General features: G+C 34.5%; 1 protein-coding gene across 10 annotated transcripts in view; it reads left to right on the top strand.

The window, feature by feature from the left end:
* The window catches only part of ATF7IP (activating transcription factor 7 interacting protein), a 122,586-nt gene that overhangs the window by 51,436 nt on the left and 49,913 nt on the right, over positions 1 to 21,237 (top strand). For all 10 annotated transcript variants that reach the window (XR_009736608.1, XM_061417782.1, XM_061417777.1 and 7 more), the window contains 4 exons: positions 1,892 to 3,378; positions 11,561 to 11,644; positions 13,011 to 13,156; positions 14,531 to 14,668. Coding sequence is in view for 9 of the 10 variants with exons in the window: in XM_061417782.1 (XP_061273766.1) it covers positions 1,892 to 3,378; positions 11,561 to 11,644; positions 13,011 to 13,156; positions 14,531 to 14,668 (1,855 nt within the window). In the remaining variant the exon portion in view is untranslated. The remainder of the gene's footprint in view (positions 1 to 1,891; positions 3,379 to 11,560; positions 11,645 to 13,010; positions 13,157 to 14,530; positions 14,669 to 21,237) is intronic.

Genomic DNA, 21,237 nt, shown 5'->3' with positions numbered 1-21,237 from the left:
AATCTGTTGTTTATTTTTACCTTCTGTTTATATGGTAAATCACATTGCTTGAAAAAGAAAAATTTTTTTTCTTAAATAACAGAAATGTATTGTCTTACATTTCTGGCAGTTAGAAGTCTGAAATTAAGGTGCTGAGGGGGCCATGCCCTTACTGATGAAGCTAAGGAAGGATCTGTTCCATATTTCTCTCCTAGCTATGGCTTGTGACTAACTCCAGTTACCACACAGCGTTCTCACATGTATGTGTCTGTGTCCAGATTTTTCCCTTTTAATAAGTGCACTCATCATATGGAATTAGGACCCACCCTAATGACCTTATTTTAACTTTATTATCTCTGCAAAGACCCCTATTCAAATAAGGTTACAATTTGAGAAATTATGTCTTAGGGTGTTAATTTATTTTTTTCAAGTGGACATCTTCGTTAGGCCTAAAATCTGCAATGCTTAGTGACTTATAAATCTACACTGCCTCATTTTTTTATTAATGAAATTGACTTTATGTATATGTATTTTAAAGAGCCTATTCACATAGTTGTGTGTTACTACCTTTTAAAGAAATATACTTTTAAATAACTCACAGATGAAAGAAGAAATCACATTGGAAACTAGAAAATATTTTAATAGAACAGTGAAAAATATGACACATTAAAATGTGAGATGCAGCTAAAGCAGCGCTTAGAGGGAAATTTATAGCTTTACATGAATACATTACAAAAAAGAGGAAAGATTAAATTTAATGCGTAATATTTAGCATGTTGTGGAACTGCCAGACTATTTTCCAAAGCAGCTGTACCATTTTACAATCCTATTGCCATTGTATGAGAGTTTCAATTTGCTCACATTCTTACCAACACTCATTATTTCTTTTGATAATAGCCATCCTGGTGTGTGTGAGATGTTACCTCATTTTGGTTTTGATTTGTATTTCTCTGATGACTAAATGATGTGAGGCATCTGTTTATATTCATTGCTTATTGTCTTTTTTTGTATCTTTCAGAGAAATGTCTGTTCAAGTTTGTTGCCTATTTTTAAGTTGTTTTTTTTGTTGTTGTTATTTTTCAATTGCAATAGTATTTTACATTTTCCAGATGTAAATCTCTTATCAGATATATTATTTGCAAATATATGATTTGCAAATACAGTTGACCCTTGAAAAATGGAGGGACTAGGGGTGCCGAACCCCTGCACAGTTGAAGATCCTCATGTAACTTAATAGTTAGCCCTTTGTACCTGCAGATTCAACCAACAGTGGGTCAGGTAGTAGTATAGTATGTATTTATCAAAAAAAATTCCAAGTTTTAAGAGGACCCCTAAAGTTCAAACCACATTCAAGGGTCAACTGTATTTTCTTCTATTGTGAGTTGTCTTTTCACTTTCTAGGTAATAATCTGTTACATTATGTTAACAGTTATTTAGATATTTCTGGTTACAAATGTAATATTTCTTTATGTTCCTTAATTCTCCTTTCTTTTTTCCCCTACCTCTATACCTCTCCCCCATTCCTCTCTGCTTTCATTCTCTTATTATTCCTATGACAACTACTTTTTTACTTCATGTACTTTTTTAACGCTCTCTCCTCCATACTCTGAATCCATTAGCTTACTGAGAATGAAAACTACTTTCCCCCTAACATTGCCTAGTAATTAATTTCTTATGAACTGTACCTATTATCAGTTTTATGTCATATAAATTCAATAAATATAAAAATTAATACACAGCATTATATGTGTTATGCTTTAAATAAATTAGCATAAATAATTATGCTTTCTATAATTACTTTAAAATTACATAAAGTGGTGCTTGCTTCTAAGATCAATTTGCAATAAGTCTATAATTAGGTGGTTTTGGTTTCAATTGTTAAACTCTTTCTTTTTCTTTCTTTTTTTTAAAGATTCAAAATGGATAGTATAGAAGAACCTCAAAAAAAAGTCTTTAAGGCTCGAAAAACAATGAGAGTGAGTGATCGTCAGCAACTTGAAGCAGTGTACAAGGTCAAGGAAGAACTATTGAAAACTGATGTCAAGCTGTTAAATGGCAACCATGAAAATGGAGATTTGGACCCAACCTCACCTTTGGAAAATATGGACTATCTTAATGACAAGGAAGAGGTGAATGGCATTGAGAATGTTTGTTTTGACCCTGAAAAAAGTAAAGCAGAATGGAAAGAAACACCCTGTACCTTAAATGTTCATGTAAAAAGTAAGCAGGATGATGACTTAAAGTGTGAACCTTTGTCTGCAAATAATATAAGTCCAGATCTAGCCTCTAAATTGACTGCTGAACCATCTTCTGATGATCCAGCTTCTGATCTGGCTACTGGATGTCTGGGGTCTGGAGATCCTGTCTCTGGAGACCTGGCCTCTGAAACATTAACCTCTGGTGATCCTGCTTCTGATGACCCTGTCTCTGGTGATCTTGCCTCTGGTGAAACAGTCTCCAGTGAACTGGTCTCCAGTGAGCCAGTTTCTAATGAACTGGTCACCAGTGAACCAGTCCCTGGTGAGTCAGTCTCCAGTGAACCAGTCTCCAGTGATTCAGCATGTGATGATCCGGCCTCTGGTGATCTTGCCTCTGAATCACTGGCCTCTGATGATCCAGGCTCTGGTGATCGGCCTTCTAGTGATCCAGCTTTTGGTGATTCAGCCTCTGGTAATCCAGCCTCTGATGAACCAACTTCTGAGACAGCCTTTGACCCCACCTTTGACCGAAGTTCGGTACCAGCCTGTGAACCAGTTCCTGAAACTGATAGTACAGAGCCCAGTAGCAATAAAGGTGATGATTTTCTTCAACAAAATAGAGACGATGAAAAGTTAGATAAAATTTTCTCATTTGATGAGAAAAATAAAGCTGATGGTAATAGTGATGCTGATGCAGAAGCTCTCGAAACAGATGATACAATTATTTGTTCAGATCTGTCTCCTGAAAAGAAGTTAGAAGAAGATGCAATCACAGAATCTGCTCTTGGAGAGGAGGCTATATCTAGCAGTGTGGAGATTGACCACAGTGAAAAGAATGAAGAAGAAAATTCTGCAGACCTTATGGAAACCATTAGTGAAGATGTTATAAAAGATGACAAAAATGAGAATATCCTAGAAAATACAGATTCTATGGAGACAGATGAAATCATTCCTATTTTGGAAAAGCTTGCACCTGCTGAAGATGAACTCACTTGCTTTTCTAAAGCTTCTCTCCTTCCAATTGATGAGTCAAATCCAGATTTGGAAGAAAAGATGGAAGGTTCTTTTGGTTCACCGTCTAAACAAGAAAGTAGTGAGAGCTTGCCAAAAGAAGCCTTCTTGGTCCTCTCTGATGAAGAGGATATCTCGGGTGAAAAGGATGAGTCTGAAGTTATATCACAAAATGAGACATGTTCTCCAGGTTAGCATATTATTTAAATTTTAAAGATTTTGATTAGCTTTAATAAACAGCTTAGATAAACATTCTCATAAAGTTTTAAGTTTCTTTTAGTTACAGAGGAAGTTGAGAATGATGATGACTGGAATACTCTCTTCGGAGAAGGCAATGGCACCCACTCCAGTACTCTTGCTTGGAAAATCCCATGGCCAGAGGAGCCTGGTAGGCTGCAGTCCATGGGGTCGCTAAGAGTCGGACACCACTGAGCGACTTCACTTTCACTTTTCACTTTCATGCATTGGAGAAGGAAATGGCAACCCACTCCAGTGTTCTTGCCTGGAGAATCCCAGGGATGGGGGAGCCTGGTGGGCTGCTGACGTCTATGGGGTCGCACAGAGTTGGACACGACTGAAGCGACTTAGCAGCAGCAGCAGCAGAATACTCTAACTTGACAGGTTCCTAACTTCACAGAATTCAGAATTAACAAAGATGCATTCTGAGAGCAGCATTATGTAAAGTGCTGAGAAGGGAGATAAAAAACGTAGAAAATATTACACTTGCCCATAAGAAGCTTGTAGACTGGAAATAGAGATAAGATGGACCAATATAACACTGTAATATAACAATTTCCAGTACATAATCAAAATTCTAAAAGTTGTTCTTGCTATCATTTACCAACTGAATAACCTTGAATCTGTTATAAAGGCCTACTATTTAATTTATTTTCTTCAAGTGTGACAAATTCCATTTTACAATTTTCCAATTGAAATCTGATTTTTTTTAATATTCTTTGTCCAGGGAATGATACCATCATTGCTGGAATTCAGAAACCTGGAGGCCTAATTATATGTTTGATAAAGACTATCCATTTGCTTCCTAAGCATTCTAGATTCTACCTAATGTTTGATTCATTTTCTAAATGATCTCTTAATAACTTACATCTCTATTATTTGATTATGTTCCTCTCTTTGGTTAGATCCCTATTACTTTTAGGATTATTTCAGACTCCTTATATAAATACTGTATAAACTTCATGATTTGGTCAATGCTTGTCTTTCCCATCTCTTTTGTTATTGCTAGAGAAAAAGGGAGAATGAGAAAATCCTACTTTGGTTTCATGGTCAAACTCAAGCATCATTCCCATGTGAAACTTTCTCAGTTACTTTCACACTGGCATGAGTACTCTTATGGTTCCTTTGTGTCACATTCTCTTAGCCTTAGAGCCCTGTGAGTGGAGTGACCTTGTAATAAGAAGCATAGCATTTGGTTTTAGTTTGTTTGAAGAAAAAAAAAAAAAGACAAGACACAGGATTCCCCCACCCCACTCCAATATATCAAACCTACATTTCTTTTGGAAATAGAAACTTTCCCCTTATTAAAGATGACTTCATTTCCAAAGAGCATTCATTCATTTATTAAACCTGTGTATATAGAAAGGCCAGGTTCTTCTTGGCTTGGGGATTTAAAGGTAAAATTTATTACTTGCCCTGAGGATTCTGACAAGAATTAAACCACAGGCCATTAAATACAAGGTTGTGAATACAGTAATAATGTTAAATTGGTAGGCTGGGAGTTTAGAGGAGAGTAACTTTATGAGATACAGATGTATTCAGGGAAGCACTTTCCTTTCACTATCTGTGTAACGTAGAGTTTTAATGAAGATAATCCCTCTTAATGGCAACTGCATCCTACTTGCTCAGGTCAAAGATCTTGGAATGATTCTTTTTTTGTTTGGTTCATGTTCCATATCCAGTCTGTCAGGAAATCCTGTTGTTGCTGCCTGCACAATAGATGTAGAATGTAGTGTCTTCTCGTCATCTTCACTGCTATCCCGTCTGCTCTGAGCCCTCATAATCAGGTCAAAATAATACTTGGGTCACAGTTAGTGCTCAGTAAATGTTTGTGGAATTAAGTAAGTAATTTGTAATATAAGAAATATAAGAATATTTTAAGTAATATAAAGAAAAGTGTGTCATGGAGGACCTTGCATATAATGCCAGAACATACTAGCACTGGGGAACCATTGAATGAGTTCAAGGAGAGGAGAATAACATGATCAAATTTACATTTTAGAAAGATAATAAGTAACAGCGTTTAGGGTGAACTTCACTTATTTCTCAGTAAGTATAGAGAGAGTAGTATTAAAAATATCTTTTGGTAGTGAATATAAGAAAGTTAGAGCAAATTGAAGCTTTAATGGGTTTATATGTTTTACCTTTATTCCAGAATCTAGGCTGTTGGAGACTATTCCTCCCACACAGTGCTGTTAAATGCAGCAAGATGAATATTCAGCTACCCCTGTTGCATACTTTGAAAATTCAGAGTTGGGTTTATTTTTGGTTACTTACTTTTAGACTTTTATTTGGTTGTATGCTGTTAACAGAGTAAGTTTAGTAATAGATTTAATTTCTTAGCTGGTAACTGAACTTTTATTTTCTGTCCCCGGATCCAAAGGAAATTTTGTTATTGTAGATTAAAGTATAGTTTCTTATCTGTTCTTTGTTCTTTTTATATGGTGGTAGAATCTGTTTCATGTCATATTTGTTGCTGTTCATCTGTCAAGGTATTACTTTCTTCAGATTCCTTATTCTTGACTAATTTTTAGTATTTTCAGAACACAGAATTGTAAATCTGGCTTTTCCCTCTAAGTACTAATGCTTATGGCTGTACTAGTAGGAAAACATAAAACTTTTTATTTCAGACACTTCTTTAGCAAATTTGTTTTAAATGTAGCAGTTATGATATGTATTAGCATCAATAAAAAATAATGAATGATATCAGAAAGCAAATAGAAAAGCTATTTCAGATTTACAAAGATAGAAAAATCTAAAACGATTGCAGCTATTCCTACTGTATAATAACTGATACTCACTAAATGTTTAAAATCATAGTCTGTGTAAAAAGGCTAGGAAAAGAAAGGTTTCTCTGTGGGAACATTGCAGCAACACTAGAGGAGGTGTACACATTAGTTATACCTTTCATGTATTTTCCTACTATACTCTCCTCTAGCTACTGTTCCATCTTTCCTGTCTTCAGTGGCACTCTTCAAGTTACATTAACAAAGCTAGCATAGTTTCATCTCTTCCTATTACTCTCTAACTTAGTTGAATTGTGATTTCCACGTCGCAGAGTTGGACACGACTGAAGTGACTTAGCAGCAGCAGCCTCCTACTTAATTGTTCTCAGAGGAGTGACATTGATGGTCCTGTTGTTAAATCCAGGGGCATCCTTGTTTTAATTTTATTCTCATACTTAAATGATCTCTTAATAACAGTCCCTCTCTCTTGAGATTCTCCTTAGCTTTCAAGCTACTGTATTCTCAAATTTTCCTTCCATTTTTGCCTTTGTCATTCTGTTTCTTATGGAGAAATGAAAGGGAGAGCTCTTCTGACTACTTGGCTTTTTAAAATTCTTTAAACATTGTTATTTCTTAATATTTTTGAGGAGAATAATCTGTTTGAGAGTAAATAAGACTTTATACTAAGTTCTGACATAATTTCCTTCCAGATATTATTTCAGATTTTAAAAATATCTGATTGATTTGTTTTTCCCTTTTTACTGAATCCTTAAGATAAATTCAGTTTGGTTCAGATACTCAGTCATGTCCGACTCTTTGTAACCCCATGCACTGCAGCACGCCAGGCTTCCCTGTCTACGACCAACTCCCGGAGCTTACTCAAACTCATGTCCATTGAGTCAGTGATGCCATCCACCATCTCATCTTCAGTTAATTTATTTATAAGATAAATTAAGTGATCATAAATGCTAATCAGGATAATTGCATGGGAATAGAATTTAAGATTTCTAATTTTGCTTTAGGGAAAGTAATAGAATTGCCATGGTTTAGACAATTAAAATTATTAATAATTTGTTTTCACTGTTTACTGTGTTCAGCTAAAATTCTTTATTATCTCAGCCCACTAATATTCAACTGTCTTAACCTATTTGGATTTTCTTTATGGAACCTCGTATTCCTATACATTGGTGTGGAAGTTGCAGATTTTTTTTATCAAGAAGTTGAGGAAGATCAAAGATAAAACCAGTTTTGGAAAGGGAAATGTGAGAGGAAGGTCAGATTCAGATGGCTGTTGTTGCCCATGTTAGATATATATCTGGATTTTAGGGCAGAGGCTTGGACTGTCTAGGAATAATTAGGAGTAGATACATTACCATATGGCTGGAGTAGGAAATGGCAACCCACTCCAGTATTCTTGATTGGAAAATTTCATGGACAGAGGAGCATGGCAGACTACACTTCTTGAGTTCTCAGAGATTTGGACATGACCAAGCATGCACACATAGATAATGTCTATATGACCATATAGACATAAGTGAGTGAGAGGAGGTCCAAGAACTGAGCTCTTTGTAGTCCAGTGATTAGAGATTGAGGAGATGAGGAAGAACCAGCAAAGAGTACCAAGAAAGAGCTTCCGTTAGAAAGAAAATTAGGAGATTTTGTTGTCTTAGAAAGTCAAGTAAAGAATGTTCTGAGAAGGAAGGAAGAACTAGCTCTATTTATGTATCAAATGCTGCTATTTGTTCAGTTAAGGTGGAAGAGAAATATTTAATGACCTGGAGGTCATTTGTCACAAGGGGCAGCGTAGTTGAAAGCCTATTTGAAGGTGAATTTCAGAGAGAATGGGAGAATTGAAGATAATAAAATGTAACTTTGCCCCCCAATTTTGCTTTAAAAGGGAGCACAAAAACTTACTGTGGAAGATACATTATTTGGAAATTTGTATTAGTTAAACAAAGCCTTTAAAAATGTTCTGGAAAAGACATTTTACCAGTAATGCCACATTTTTCTGACATTTAATATGTCTTGTGGGGTTGACATTTACATTGGCTATTTATGTTCCTGCTGCTGATGCTGCTAAGTCGCTTCAGTCGTGCGACCCCATAGACGGCAGCCCACCAGGCTCCCCCGTCCCTGGGATTCTCCAGGCAAAAACACTGGAGTGAGTTGCCATTTCCTTCTCCAGTGCATGAGAGTGAAAAATGAAAGTTAAGTCGCTCAGTCTTTGCGACTCCACGGACTGCAGCCATGCTCCTCCATCCATGCAGGCTCCTCCATCCATGGGATTTTCCAAGCAAGAGTACTGGAGTGGGGTGCCATTGCCTTCTCCTAGTATCTATAAATTGCTTGTTTTATCTTCTTTGCCTTTTTTTTTTTTTTTTTGTGGATTATATTGTCTTTAGTTAGTCTGTAGGAACTTTTTGTTTTAAGTGTTTCTCATAGACATTAATCTAAGGTGGGGAATTGCAGACTATGACTTATAAGCCCTAACTGTTTTGGTCAATAAAGTTCTCTTGGAACATAGCCACATCTATTTGTTTATGTACTACATATTTTTTTATCAGTAGTTCCCATCATAAGCACAGAATCGAGCAGTTGTGTCAGAGACCATAGAGCCCACAAGATTGAAAATACTTATGTTTTGACCATTTACAGAAAATGTTTGTCAGCTCTGACCCAGGGCAATGGTTTTGTCCATATTTTTTTGGAATAGAGTTCTATTCCATGTAATTCTGAAAATGGGGAAATAACCCCTGATGTAAATTCTGTCTTCTTATCCTCTACAACACAGTTTTTCTACTGTAATTTAGTGGAATTATATTAAAGGTAACTGTCATCAGAAAGATTTGTCTTAGCTCTCTCCCAAGGTTTTTAGGATCACCAAAATTACAAGGTTTGGTACCTGCTCTTAGGGGATTTACTGTCTCATCTGGTTGAAAGAATACCACAGATAGAAATGCATATGAAAGCATGCCAATATATGAGTCTGTACTCAAGATGGGAGGGATTACAGCAGAAACTGTGGATGAGGACAGCTTCTAAAAAACAAAAACAGTCTTAACCTAAGTATTTGGATAACTTTTAGGAATCCCAGAAACTACTTTAAGTTATATATAAACCTGTGTACATAGGCTTTTGATTATTATTCTGAGTTGATGCAAGTTCACTTAGATTCTGTATAGGCTTTGTGAGCAACAACAAAAAAAATTAAAGATAGGGCCTTACTCCTTTCTGTAGATTCTGTTAATACCATTTTTTAAATCCCAAATTCTTTATTAATAAAGTCAAACTCAAGCCTAAATTTTAATTCTCTTTGTCTATTTTTAAGTCCTAATAAGTGTTTTAAGTATTGAGAATATAGTCTCATCTTCTAAACAAATTTGGAAAAAGGGAATTGGATGATAAGAGGAGTTTTTTTAATAAAATGAAGGAATCGCAAGCTTAGCTTGACATCTCTCTTGGAGAAGAGGGAGAGTAACATACACATAAGACAGGCAGACCAAACCAGGCCAGTTTGCTCTGCTGTTTTCTGATCGATTGAAGTTACAAGACTAATTTTGTCCTTTGGTGGTATGATGGTTTGCTGAATTAAGACTATGTAAATCTTAATCTTAAGCAACCCAGTTACTCTGGAAACTAGGAAACTATGGGAGTCACCACCCTTAGTATTAAAGACAAGAAAACTTGGGAAAGTAAATACAGTAAATGCTTTGTAATGAGTGTGTAGTCTACAAAGGAGCAAAACAAACTTTGATTTCATTGAACTGAGGTTGAGGGATGAAATCTGAAAAACATTTCTCATGAGCATAGGGTGGTAAATAGGAAGTTAATTTTCTAATACTTTAAACTTTAAAATTTAAGTATAGTCTCAGTAATCTTTATATGTACTGTGTTAACATTCTTGTTTTTACTATTGTTGTGTTTTACAGATTTATTGTTTTAATATCTTAGTGTGAAAAATATTGTAATAGGAAACAAACAGTCGTGTTTGCCTGTTTTCTCCTAAAAATTCCCCTTTTTTTTTTTTAAACCTCAGCTTCTACTTAGTATTCTTGCCTGGAGAATTCCATGGACAAAGGAGCCTGGTGGGCTATAGTCAGTTCATGCGATCACAAGTTGGGCACAACTGAGCAACTAACACACACACACACTACTCAGGGCTGTTGAAACTAAAATCCTGGTGTTTGAAGCAGAAATGCCTTATTGGAATCTTTATATAGTGCTATATGCACATCATTGCTTATTTAATTTTGGTTGCAGTATATGATGAAATATGGCATGTTTTATTGAAGCTAAAGGATATAAGGGAGAAAAATAGAACCCAAGTATATTAGTGATTAGTGATTAGAGAATCATTCTTCTCCCCTAAATGATTGAGTTAGTTGAGGAGCTATAAATTGATTGACCAAAGGCCATTTCTGGTGCCTGTGGAATTTTCTTTGTTATAACATTGCAGTTGTATAGATATCTTTATAAATATTTTTTGGTCACGTTCTTTAATTGTTAGCTTTTATATGCCTCTTGTGAAAATTACCTGTGCTACATTGCTTTAGTCATGTTCTATTCTTTGTGAAGCCAGCCAGGCTCTTCTGTCCATGGGATTCTCCAGGCAAGAATACTGGAGTGGGCTGCCATACTCCTCCAGGGGATCTTCCTGACCCAGGGATTAAACCTGCATCTCTTACTCTCCTCCATTGGCAGGCGAGTTCTTTACCACTGGTGCCACCTGGGAAGCCCGAAAATTACTTAACCTTTCCGAATGTTACTTTCCTTATCTACATGATGGCAAAAATACTGTTTATCGTGTAGGATTATTTGGAGAATAAGAAGTAATGTATGTCAAGCATCTAGCTAATTTAGTTGTTGGCACTGGTATTGAAGTAGCTAATACTTTTTAGTAAAACTTTTTTTTTATCTTTAGGATAAAAGATATCTTTAGGATAGACTTTACCTATCCATAACCATTAAAATAGTGATTCAGCCTATCTGGTCAAAAATATTAGGTGTTTTGAGTTTGTCAGTAACTTGTAATTTTTTTTGTATTTTTTTGTAATTAGTCACAACTAATGTTTTAGTTTTAATAACTGAATGTAAAGGAATCTAAATGCACTATAGTAGTTGTTTTCACATCTATTGATGACAGTAAATTATTAAGATATTTTGTTTTAAAATCGAAATTATTTTTTTTCCATGTTAAGAGTTTATTATGTACTTGCAAGAACATTTAAAGCTAGACTTGGTCATTGATTTCCACCAGTTCATGCTCCTTTTTTTATTCCCAATATTTTACATTTTGAGACTGATTTCATAAAATATCATTAGCTGGTTAATTACACCAAAAATATAAATTATTATGAACTGTTGACAAATTATATTGGAAGAAATTTTCCTTTTCTATTTTTGTTACAGAACAAGTAGAAAGCAATGAAAAGGACAGCAAACCTGAGGAGGAAGAGCAAGTAATACGTGAAGATGAAAGACCTTCTGAGAAAAGTAAGCATGTACAAGCAAACCTGAAATTGTTTTAAAAATTGTTTCTGCTTTTAAGGCTGTAGAAAATACTCTTCTGTCCATGAAATGATTGTAAAATTTTTCAGTTTAAGTAAGCCACAGTAAAATCATTTTGTTGATGGTTAACTCAATGTTAATTATTTCATGTGCTTTATTGTTTTGTTTATTCTTTCCATTGTTCCATAAGAAAGATTTAAGCTTACTATTTAGTAAGGTACTATCTGAATATCTTGAGAGAAGTTGTTTTAGATTTTCTTTTAGATCATGGGCCTATAGGAATTGTGTCTGAGGTGATATGGCTAATGAAAGTATGTATCTCAGTTTATTTAAAGTTCTTAAGGCTTATGGGAAGGGGAAAACAATGTAACTGAATGTCATTAGGTTTACGGAAAGATCACTGGACCAGAAGTCAAGAAATTGGTATTCTGTAACTCTCTGTCTTACTGCCCTCCATCTGTGCATGTGTAAGTTATAATACAAGAAAAGTTGTGGAGTAGAATTGGATTTTAAATCAGGCACATAGATATGGATATAGGGTGAGGTAGAGAGGAAAATTTATGGTCACATATAGCCATTTTTCTTTAATAAGTGTGGAGATTTTAATATTTTCTTTCTTATATTTTTTTTCTTTCAAAAAGAAACCAGATAAAACTTGCTTATGATCTCATGAGTGTTGTCAGTATTTAAAACAAATTTCTAAGTGAAGGTCTTTGAATATTTATTATTTACCAAATTGCTTTCCTAATAACATTAATTTTATTATTTTTATCAATATATATTTGCAATTTCTTAAGATATGTTAAGAGTAACTGTTGATATGTTATTTTCCTAAGGCTAATGATTAAGGAAGAATTTTTCCTAAATTTAGTGAGGAAAAAATATTACTGAGGGGAAAGAATTAAATAATTAAAGCTATGCACAGTTGTAGAAGTATGTGATATGAGAATGCATGCTGAGAAATCTGTGACTTGTGAATGAATGCTGTATTTTGTCAGAATTCATGTTGTATATAGAATTTATTAAAAGTAATGAGTTTGAGATGATCTCATATTGTTAGTTCATCTTCCATCTTAATAGGAAGATTTTGAGGAAAGAATGTTCTTTGTTCATGTTGTTCATCCATTTGCTTATTTAGCCATTAGGAAGTTCTTATTTAGCATATTGAAAATCATTTCAAGTTTAAAGCTAAAAGCTATCTACTAACTTTTCTGATCACAAAAGCAAATGATTGAGAAAGCTGTTTTGTAGATAGAAATAATATTTTCCTGAGGATGGAAAATAAGCATTAAAGTCTATAATAAAAGCATCTAATTGGTGTTTAATAAAAACACCTACTTTTTCTTTTCAGGTGAATGCTTTAGAAGAAAACGTTCTAAGTCAGAGGACATGGACAACATACAGTCCAAACGCCGTCGATATTTGGAAGAGGAATATGAGGCAGAATTTCAAGTAAAGATTACAGCCAAAGGAGATATAAACCAGAAGCTACAAAAGGTGTTAGAGATTATAAGTTAAAACCATATTAAATAAAAGGCACCACCATCTTTATTCTTCTAGGTTTTTGACTTTACTCTGTATTTTATTGACATATTCAGATTTCTCATAGAAACAAAGAACTTGAAGAAAGTGATTGGGCTTATTACCCTTAATTTAATTCTAAAATTCCTTGTGACTCTTTTGAAGCTAAATTGTTTTTATTTTTCTAAAGATATGATACTAATCATCAAAATAGGAGAGACATTATGACTTCTTACTTGCTTTATACAAAACTGAGTATCAGTTTTCAGCTTTTTTTCCCTTCTACACTCAACTTCATTCTAGTAGGAACATTACAGTCTCATATGTTAACATTTTAGCTTTTATAATTTTTTTCATAAGCTGATTTCATGACTGTAAGTCCCTGCATTCTAAGCTCTTTGTTATGTGTTTTAGGGTTAGTATTAAAAATGGTATGAACAAGGCTCTGGAAGGACTAGGGAAAAGGAATATTTAAAGTACAGGCATTGGAAACTTCTCACTGTATGTATTAGACTAGAGATAAAAATAATGAAAATATGAAGTATTTAATATAGTTTTCAAAATGTGTTCATAAATGTCGACAAATCTTTTTTTAAGAGAAGAATAGGAGACTTGGGTGAAATTAATTTTTCAAAGCCTTACAGATTTAATGGTGAAATTATAAATAACCTAGGCCTCAAAGTGTAAATATCCCCATTAGAGAAAGGAACAGAGACAGTAGAAAAGTAGCTTTTTTTCTCTCGGATCTTTTTATCATATGGTGATAATAATGCCAGTTTAGTCTTTCTTTTAGAGCTATTAGAAATATGAAGATAGCTATGTGAAAGGATTTTGAAAACATCTGTGTATACTGAGGGTTTACTCCTCTAGGAAAGTGTTACTCAAGTGTGGTCCATGGATACGCACCATGTGTCCTCTTTATGGGTCCATAATGAGATAAATATAAAAACTGTGAGTAAATTTCATAGAGCAGTGAGATTCTTAGTGTCTGCTAAAAATATCATCTGTAACAGATTAGAAAATATTAAAATCTGGTCCTTCACCTTGTTTCCTCAAATCACAATAGAGGGTATGGGAGGAAAATATTAAAACTTCCAATTTCAAAATGTTTTAAAAATTTCACCCTCTGGAAATTTTCTATTTTTAGTACATTTTATTCTGTTACAGTAGATATTATATATAGGCAGAAGTAGAGGATTTCAACAGATATCATTGTGTTATGGATGCCAGTACTTTTTTTTAAACAAACTAGCTAATGTATTAGTACTGTCTTATGAGTACTTCAGAATATTTACTGTTTGCTGCTTGCTTGAAATTCCATTTTTGTAACAAAGGAATATATATTTTTAGGTTGTACAGTGGTTACTGGAAGAAAAATTGTGTGCACTGCAGTGTGCTGTATTTGATAAGACATTGGCAGAATTGAAAACACGAGTGGAAAAGATTGAGTGTAACAAGAGGCATAAAACAGTTCTTGCTGAACTACAGGTTTGTACAGTAAATTGCATATCCACGTGTCATCATTCTCATAACTTACTTTCTAGTATATGTTTTCCAAGTTGACAATAAAGTATATTTAACTTATAAGTATTAGGAATAAAAGGAATCGCTATTAGTTTGCTCAGGCTGCCATTAAAAAAAATACCATCAACTGGGTGACTTCCAAAACAGAAATGTAGTGTCTCATAGTTTTGGAGGCTAAAAGCCCAAGGTCAAGCTGCCATCAGGCTGTAAGAAAGAGTTGTTGCATTTGTCTCCTCTAGCTTCCTACGGTTTACTGACAATCTTGGGCATTTCTTGTCTTGTGGAAGTATCATTGTGATTTCTGGCTCCATCTTCACATAGTGCTGTGTCTGTATGTGTGTCTGCTTCCAAATTCCCCCCTTTTCTAGGGATACTAGTCACTCTGGATTAGGACCCACACTATTCTAGTAGGACCTCATCTTAACTAGAGTTGACTTTTGGACAATGTAAGGGTTAGAGGTGCTGTCCCCACTGCCTGCAGTTGAAAATCTGTGTACTGGTACCTGCCTCAGAAAATGAAGAAATTCATAAATGACTCACCCACAGCAGTGAACAGTTCGGATAGAATCAGAACTCAAACCCTAGTTCCTTTGATTTCAGTTATGGTGATCTCTAATTGAACACAGACTCTAACTCAATTTAAAGATCTGTAAAATGAAAATATGAATAGTATATTTATTGAAAAAAAATTTCCATGTATAATTGGACCCATGCAGTTCAACTCCATGTTGTTCAAGGGTCAACTGTAATTACCTCTACAATTACCTATTTCCAGATAAGTTTGTGTTCTAATACTTGGGGTTCAGACTTCAACATACTTTTGAGATATGTATCAACCCATGCCAAGCCTCAGAAATAATCTTGGTAGTGCATCTTCAGTATTTCTTCAGTCAGTGAAGAAAGGCTGGCATCATCTAAAATGCTGTTAAGTACTAAATAATGTTTGCTGTGATTCTTTTTATATTAATCTATTTCCTCCAATGAATTGTATTTTTAAAGACATTAGTTTGTTGATCTGTGTTTATGAATAATTGCTACTTTTAATTTTTTATTGAATATGTCTGTATATTAACACGTAGTGCTTGAGCTTCTGATTAGTTGACATGTGCACATGGTAGCATGTGTTAGTAATTAATTTCATTCCAAGATTAAGAAACTGGGAAATTTCATCAATGCATTCATTCTGTCAGAAGGGAATGTGTTTCTATTTGGTAGGTTGTCTGAAAAATGAGCATTGTCTCAGATGCTGACTTGAAAACCACTTATAGAGCCTTACTTACAAATAAGGGAGAAGTGTTTCATGAAAATAAAGTTGCGCAGTTGAAAGCAAATTGCAAGCAACTGTGACTAGATTTTAGGAATTATGTATCTCAGCCAACAAGTTTAGTTTTTTAATTTAATATTGTAAATTTTATTTAAAGTGAGACTTCATTAATAATAAGGTCATTGTAGTTATTTTATAATGCATCATTTAGGACAACACTATTCCTGTTTCTTACCTTTAGCGGGTCCTTATATAGTTAGTGATAGTGTTGTCTGATCATTACATTTTATTTTACTAGTACTATTTAGAATGTTGAATTAGAACTGAAAATGTTGGAAGATTTAAGAGAATAATTTCATTCATGGTTTGTTATCAGTCCCATGGCTGCATCTATGATTTTGTGCTTTTAGAACCTGAGATTTTAACTCATATTTTTAAGATACAAGTCTGTCTCTAACTTAATAAACCTTTGCACTTGCATATTTCTTTGTAGCCTTAGAATCTTAATCTTTGCAACATCAAATCAATCATCTTCTCCACAAATAAGTCATGTTGTGGAGTTGCACATTGTTCCCCTTACTCAAAATTCTTGAATTCTCAGAAAAATCTTCAAGGAATGTCTTCCCATTGTTTCTTTTATTCACAATTTTTTAGTTCTTGGAAACTAATTCCTCTATATCACTTCACGTATACACAGTGAGTTGCCAAATTAAAACTTTTAAATTTCTTATAAAAGTCTGTCTTTTACATCTTTTAACTTTCTATAAGACCATCATTACCCAGTTCCTTGATTATAATAGCAGCCTTTTACACGACCACTTTGGTACTGCTTTTTACATCTTTACTGGTCCTTCTCAAGCATTGTATTCATCTTTCTAAAATGCTGCATGTTAATTCTCTTCTGTGTAGTTCAGTTTCCTCATTTGTGTACCAGTTTAAACCTGTGTTCATTTTCTGATTTGTAATTTAGATCTAGTTTTTGATCCACTTTTCCTAATCCCACCAGTTGCTTCACTGTCTGACAGAGTATTTTTTTTTTAAGATTTAAAAAAAAAATAATTGTATTTATTTGTTGGCTGTTTTGGGTCTTCATTGCTGTGTGGGGTTTTCTTTAGTTGAGGCGAGTGGAGGCTACTCTCTAGTTGTGGTGGCTTCTCTTGTTACTGCACATGGACTCCAGGGTGTGCGGGCTTTAGTAATTGCAGCACATGGACTAAGTAGTTGTGGTTCCCAGGCTCTCGAGCACGGGCTCAGTAGTTGTTGTGCACGGGCTTAGCTGTTCCACGATATGTGGTGTCTTTCCAGACCAGGGATCAAACCTGTGCCTCTTGTATTGTCAGGCAGATTCTTTACCACTGAGCCACCAGGAAAGCCCACTGCAGAGTGTTAATGCTCACAGTATTTTTATTTCAGCCATTTGATTTCATATTGTAGCTTCCATTCATTTATGATCTGTCCTTACCATGCCATTTATTTACATTTTACTCAGCCCGATTTAGTTCCCATCTCTTTCTTTGTTGTTCTGATATTTAGATATTTATGGAAGTAAAATTTGGATAGCAATTACTTTCAAAGTTTACAGTTCAGTGTCATTTGGTACCTTCACACTGTTGTATGATCATCATCTTTATCTAGTTCCAGAACATTTTTATCAATCCAGAAGCAAACCTTGTATCCATTAAATAGTCACTTCTCATTTCCTTCTCCCCCTAGCTCTTGGGAACCACTAATCTGCTCTCTGTCTCTACTGAGTTACCTATACTGCATATTTAATATGAACAGAGTTATACAATATGTGACTTTTTGTGTCTGGCCTGTTTTTTCACAGCATAATGTTTTTAAGATTCATACATGTTGTAGCATGTATCACTACTATATTCCTTTTCATTGCTAAGTAATATTTATCTTTCTATACTGTTGAAAATAAATAGGAATTAATTCAAGATGTTAACTTGTGTATACATACACACACATACACATATTTTATTTATGTATTCTTCAGTTGATGAACATTTGATGAGCGTTTAGGTTCTTTCTACCTTTTGAATATCGAAAATAATGCTGCTGTGAACATTTGTATACAAGTATTTGTTTGAATACTTGTTTTCAAATCTTTGGGGCATGGAATTGTGGGTCATATGGTAATTCTTTTAATTGATTGTAGAACAGTCAGTTGTTTCCTGTTTTATATTCCCACCAGCAATGTTGAGGTTTCCATTTCTCCCATTTCCTTGTTAACACTTGTTACTGTCTGTGTTTTTTAAAAATAATTATGACATCCTAATGGATATGAAGTGGTATTTCATTGTGATTTTGGTTTGTGTTTTCCTAGTGGCTACTTATGTTCAGCATCTTTTCATGTGTTGTTTAAACATCTGTGTATCTACTTTAGAGAAAATTTAAGTTATTTTTATTCCTGGATTTTTTGTTTTTGCCTTTTTATTGTTGAGCTGTCAGAGTTCTTTACATATTTTGGATATTGAACACTTTAAAGTACATGATTTATGACTATTTCACCCATTCTGTAAGTTTTCTTTTTACTTTCCTCTCTTGATAATGTCTTTTAATGCACAGAAATTTTACATTTTGATGAAGTCTTGTAGGCAACATAGAGTTAGGTTATGATTTATTATCCACTTTGCCAATCTCTGCCTTTTAACTGAAGAGTTTTTCATCTCTTTACATTTAAATTATTGATAAAGAAAGACTTAGTCCTACCATTTTACTTGTCTTTCACCTTTTTTGTTGCTTAATTCCTACATTATTGCCTTATTTTGTGATTTTTTTCTAGTGAACCATTTAAACTCTCTTCATTTTTCTCTTTCTATAAAGTTTTTACTTTTTCCTTAGTGTTCACTCTGGAGATTAAACTTAACCTCTTGAATTAATACCTATTATGCAAAAAAGTATACAAAACTTTTCTTTCACAGTCTTGTCCTCCCATCTCTCTGGTGAATTTCTTAATTTCAGTTATTGTACTTTTAGCTGCAGAATTTATGCTTTTTAAAAAATATATAATATCTGTCTCTTTACTCATATTCTCTCTATTAGTGAGACATTTTTTTCCTTTTTTTCTTTTCAAGTTATTTCTCAATGGTATCCTTTAGCTCTTTGAATAGATTTAAAACCATTTATTTAAAGTCTTTGTCTAGTAAGTCTTATGCCTGAGCTATATTTCTGTTAATTTTTTTTCTTTCTGTGAATAAACCATACTTTCTTACTTCTTTGCATATGCCCTAATTTGTTCATTGTTACTGTTTAAATGGATATTTTGAATATTGCAATGTGACAATTCAGAAAATCAGATTTTCCCCTTCTATCTAGGGTTTGCTATTGCTGCTTGTTGTTGTTTGCTTGATTAGTGGGTTTTCTAAACAATTTTTGGAAAGTATATATTCGTTATTGTGTATGGTCACTGAAGTCTATGTTTTGTTAGCTTAGTGGTCAGCTGATATTTTGACAGTTAACTTAAATGCTCAGACAGTAAGGAATCCACTTGCAATGCAGGAGACCTGGGTTCAATCCCTGGATTGGGAAGATCCCCTGAAGAAGGGAACAGCTCATTCCAGTATTCTGGCCTGGAGAATTCCATGGACAGAGGAGCCTGGCAGGCTACAGTCCATGGGGTAGCAGAGTCAGACATGACTGAGCAACTTTCATTTAAATGCCTGGAGCCTAAAAAGTAAAATGATTACTCTCCCAAATGTTTGCAGATTAACTGCATTGGGGTACTCTTTCAACACTTAGGCTAGACCGTTTACAACCTGTTTTATCACACTTGCCTTATTCTTCTCTTCCTGCTTGCATAAATTCTGAAAGCTAGTCTGAGGTGGCAGCTTAGGGTCTTTTCAGGCCACTTGTGAGCTTGCATTCTGTCCTGAACATTCAGATAGTGTTCTCAATTTCCTGAGATGGGTGAGAGCTTTTAAAGCCCCCTTCTGCCATGTGTCTTCTTTCCCAACCTTTTCCATCTCAGGCATTTCTTTTCTTTTTTTAATACTTTTTATTTATGTTAGAGTATAACTGATTAATAGTGTTGTGATAGTTTCAGGTGGACAGCAGAGGGACTCAGGTATACATATACATCTGTCATTCTTTCCCAAACGCTTCTCCCATCCAGGATGTCACATAACATTGAGCAGAGTTCCTTGTGCTATACAGTAGGACCTTGTTGGTTATCCATTTTAAATAATAGCAGTATGTACATGTCTGTCCCAAACTCCCTGACTAAGCCTTTCCTGTATCCCTTCCCTCTGACAATGATAAGTTCTTTCTCTAAGTCTGTAAGTCAGTTTCTGTTTTGTAAATGTTGATTTGTATTATTTCTTTTTGGATTCTGCTTGTAAGAGATGTCATACAATATTTCTCCTCCTCAGTCTGACTTTACTCAGTATGAAAATCTCTAGGTCCATCCATGTTGCTTCAAATGGCATTATATCATTCATTTTTATGGCTGAGTAATACTCTGTTGTATATATGTACCAGATCTTCTTTATCCATTTCTCTCTCAGTGGACATTTAGGTTTCTTCCATGTCCTGACTATTGTAAATAGTGCTGCATTGAACATTGGGGTGAATGTGTCTTTTTGAATTATGGCTTTCTCTGAGTATATGCCCAGTAGTGGGATTGCTGGGTCATATGGTAGTTTTTTTAAGGAGCTTCTGTACTGTTCTCCAGGCTTCCCTTGTGGCTCCGGTGGTAAAGAAATCTGCCTGCAATGAGGGAGACCTGGGTTCCATCCCTGGGTTAGTTTAGGAAGATCCCCTGGAGGAGGGAAAAGCTACACACTCCAGTATTCTGGCCTGGAGAATTCCATGGACTGTATACAGTCCATGTGGTCACAAAGAGTTGTGACCACAAAGACACGACTGAGCGACTTACACACACATACATACCATTCTCCACAGTGGCTGTATCAATTTACATTCACACAAAGAGTGTAAGGGATTTCCTTTTCTCCACACCTTCTCCAGCATTTGTTGTCTGTAGATTTTTTTTGATGACCATTCTGAGCAATGTGAGGTGATATCTCATTGTAGTTTTGAATTATATTTCTCTAATAATTGGTGATGTTGAACATCTTTTCATGTGTTTTTTGTCCATCTGTATGTCTTTTTTGAAAAATGTCTATTTAGGTCTTCTACCCATTTTTTGATTGGTATTTTTTTTTGTTTTGATATTGAGCTGGATAAGCTGTTTTTATATTTTGGAAATTAATCCTTTGTCAATTGCTTCATTTGCAAATATTTTTTCCCATTCTGAGGGTTG

The sequence above is a fragment of the Bos javanicus genome, chromosome 5, assembly GCF_032452875.1.
Source record: "Bos javanicus breed banteng chromosome 5, ARS-OSU_banteng_1.0, whole genome shotgun sequence".
Classification (NCBI taxonomy): domain Eukaryota; kingdom Metazoa; phylum Chordata; class Mammalia; order Artiodactyla; family Bovidae; genus Bos; species Bos javanicus.
Note: the sequence above shows the minus strand (reverse complement) of the source record. Positions and strands in the feature narration are given on the sequence as shown.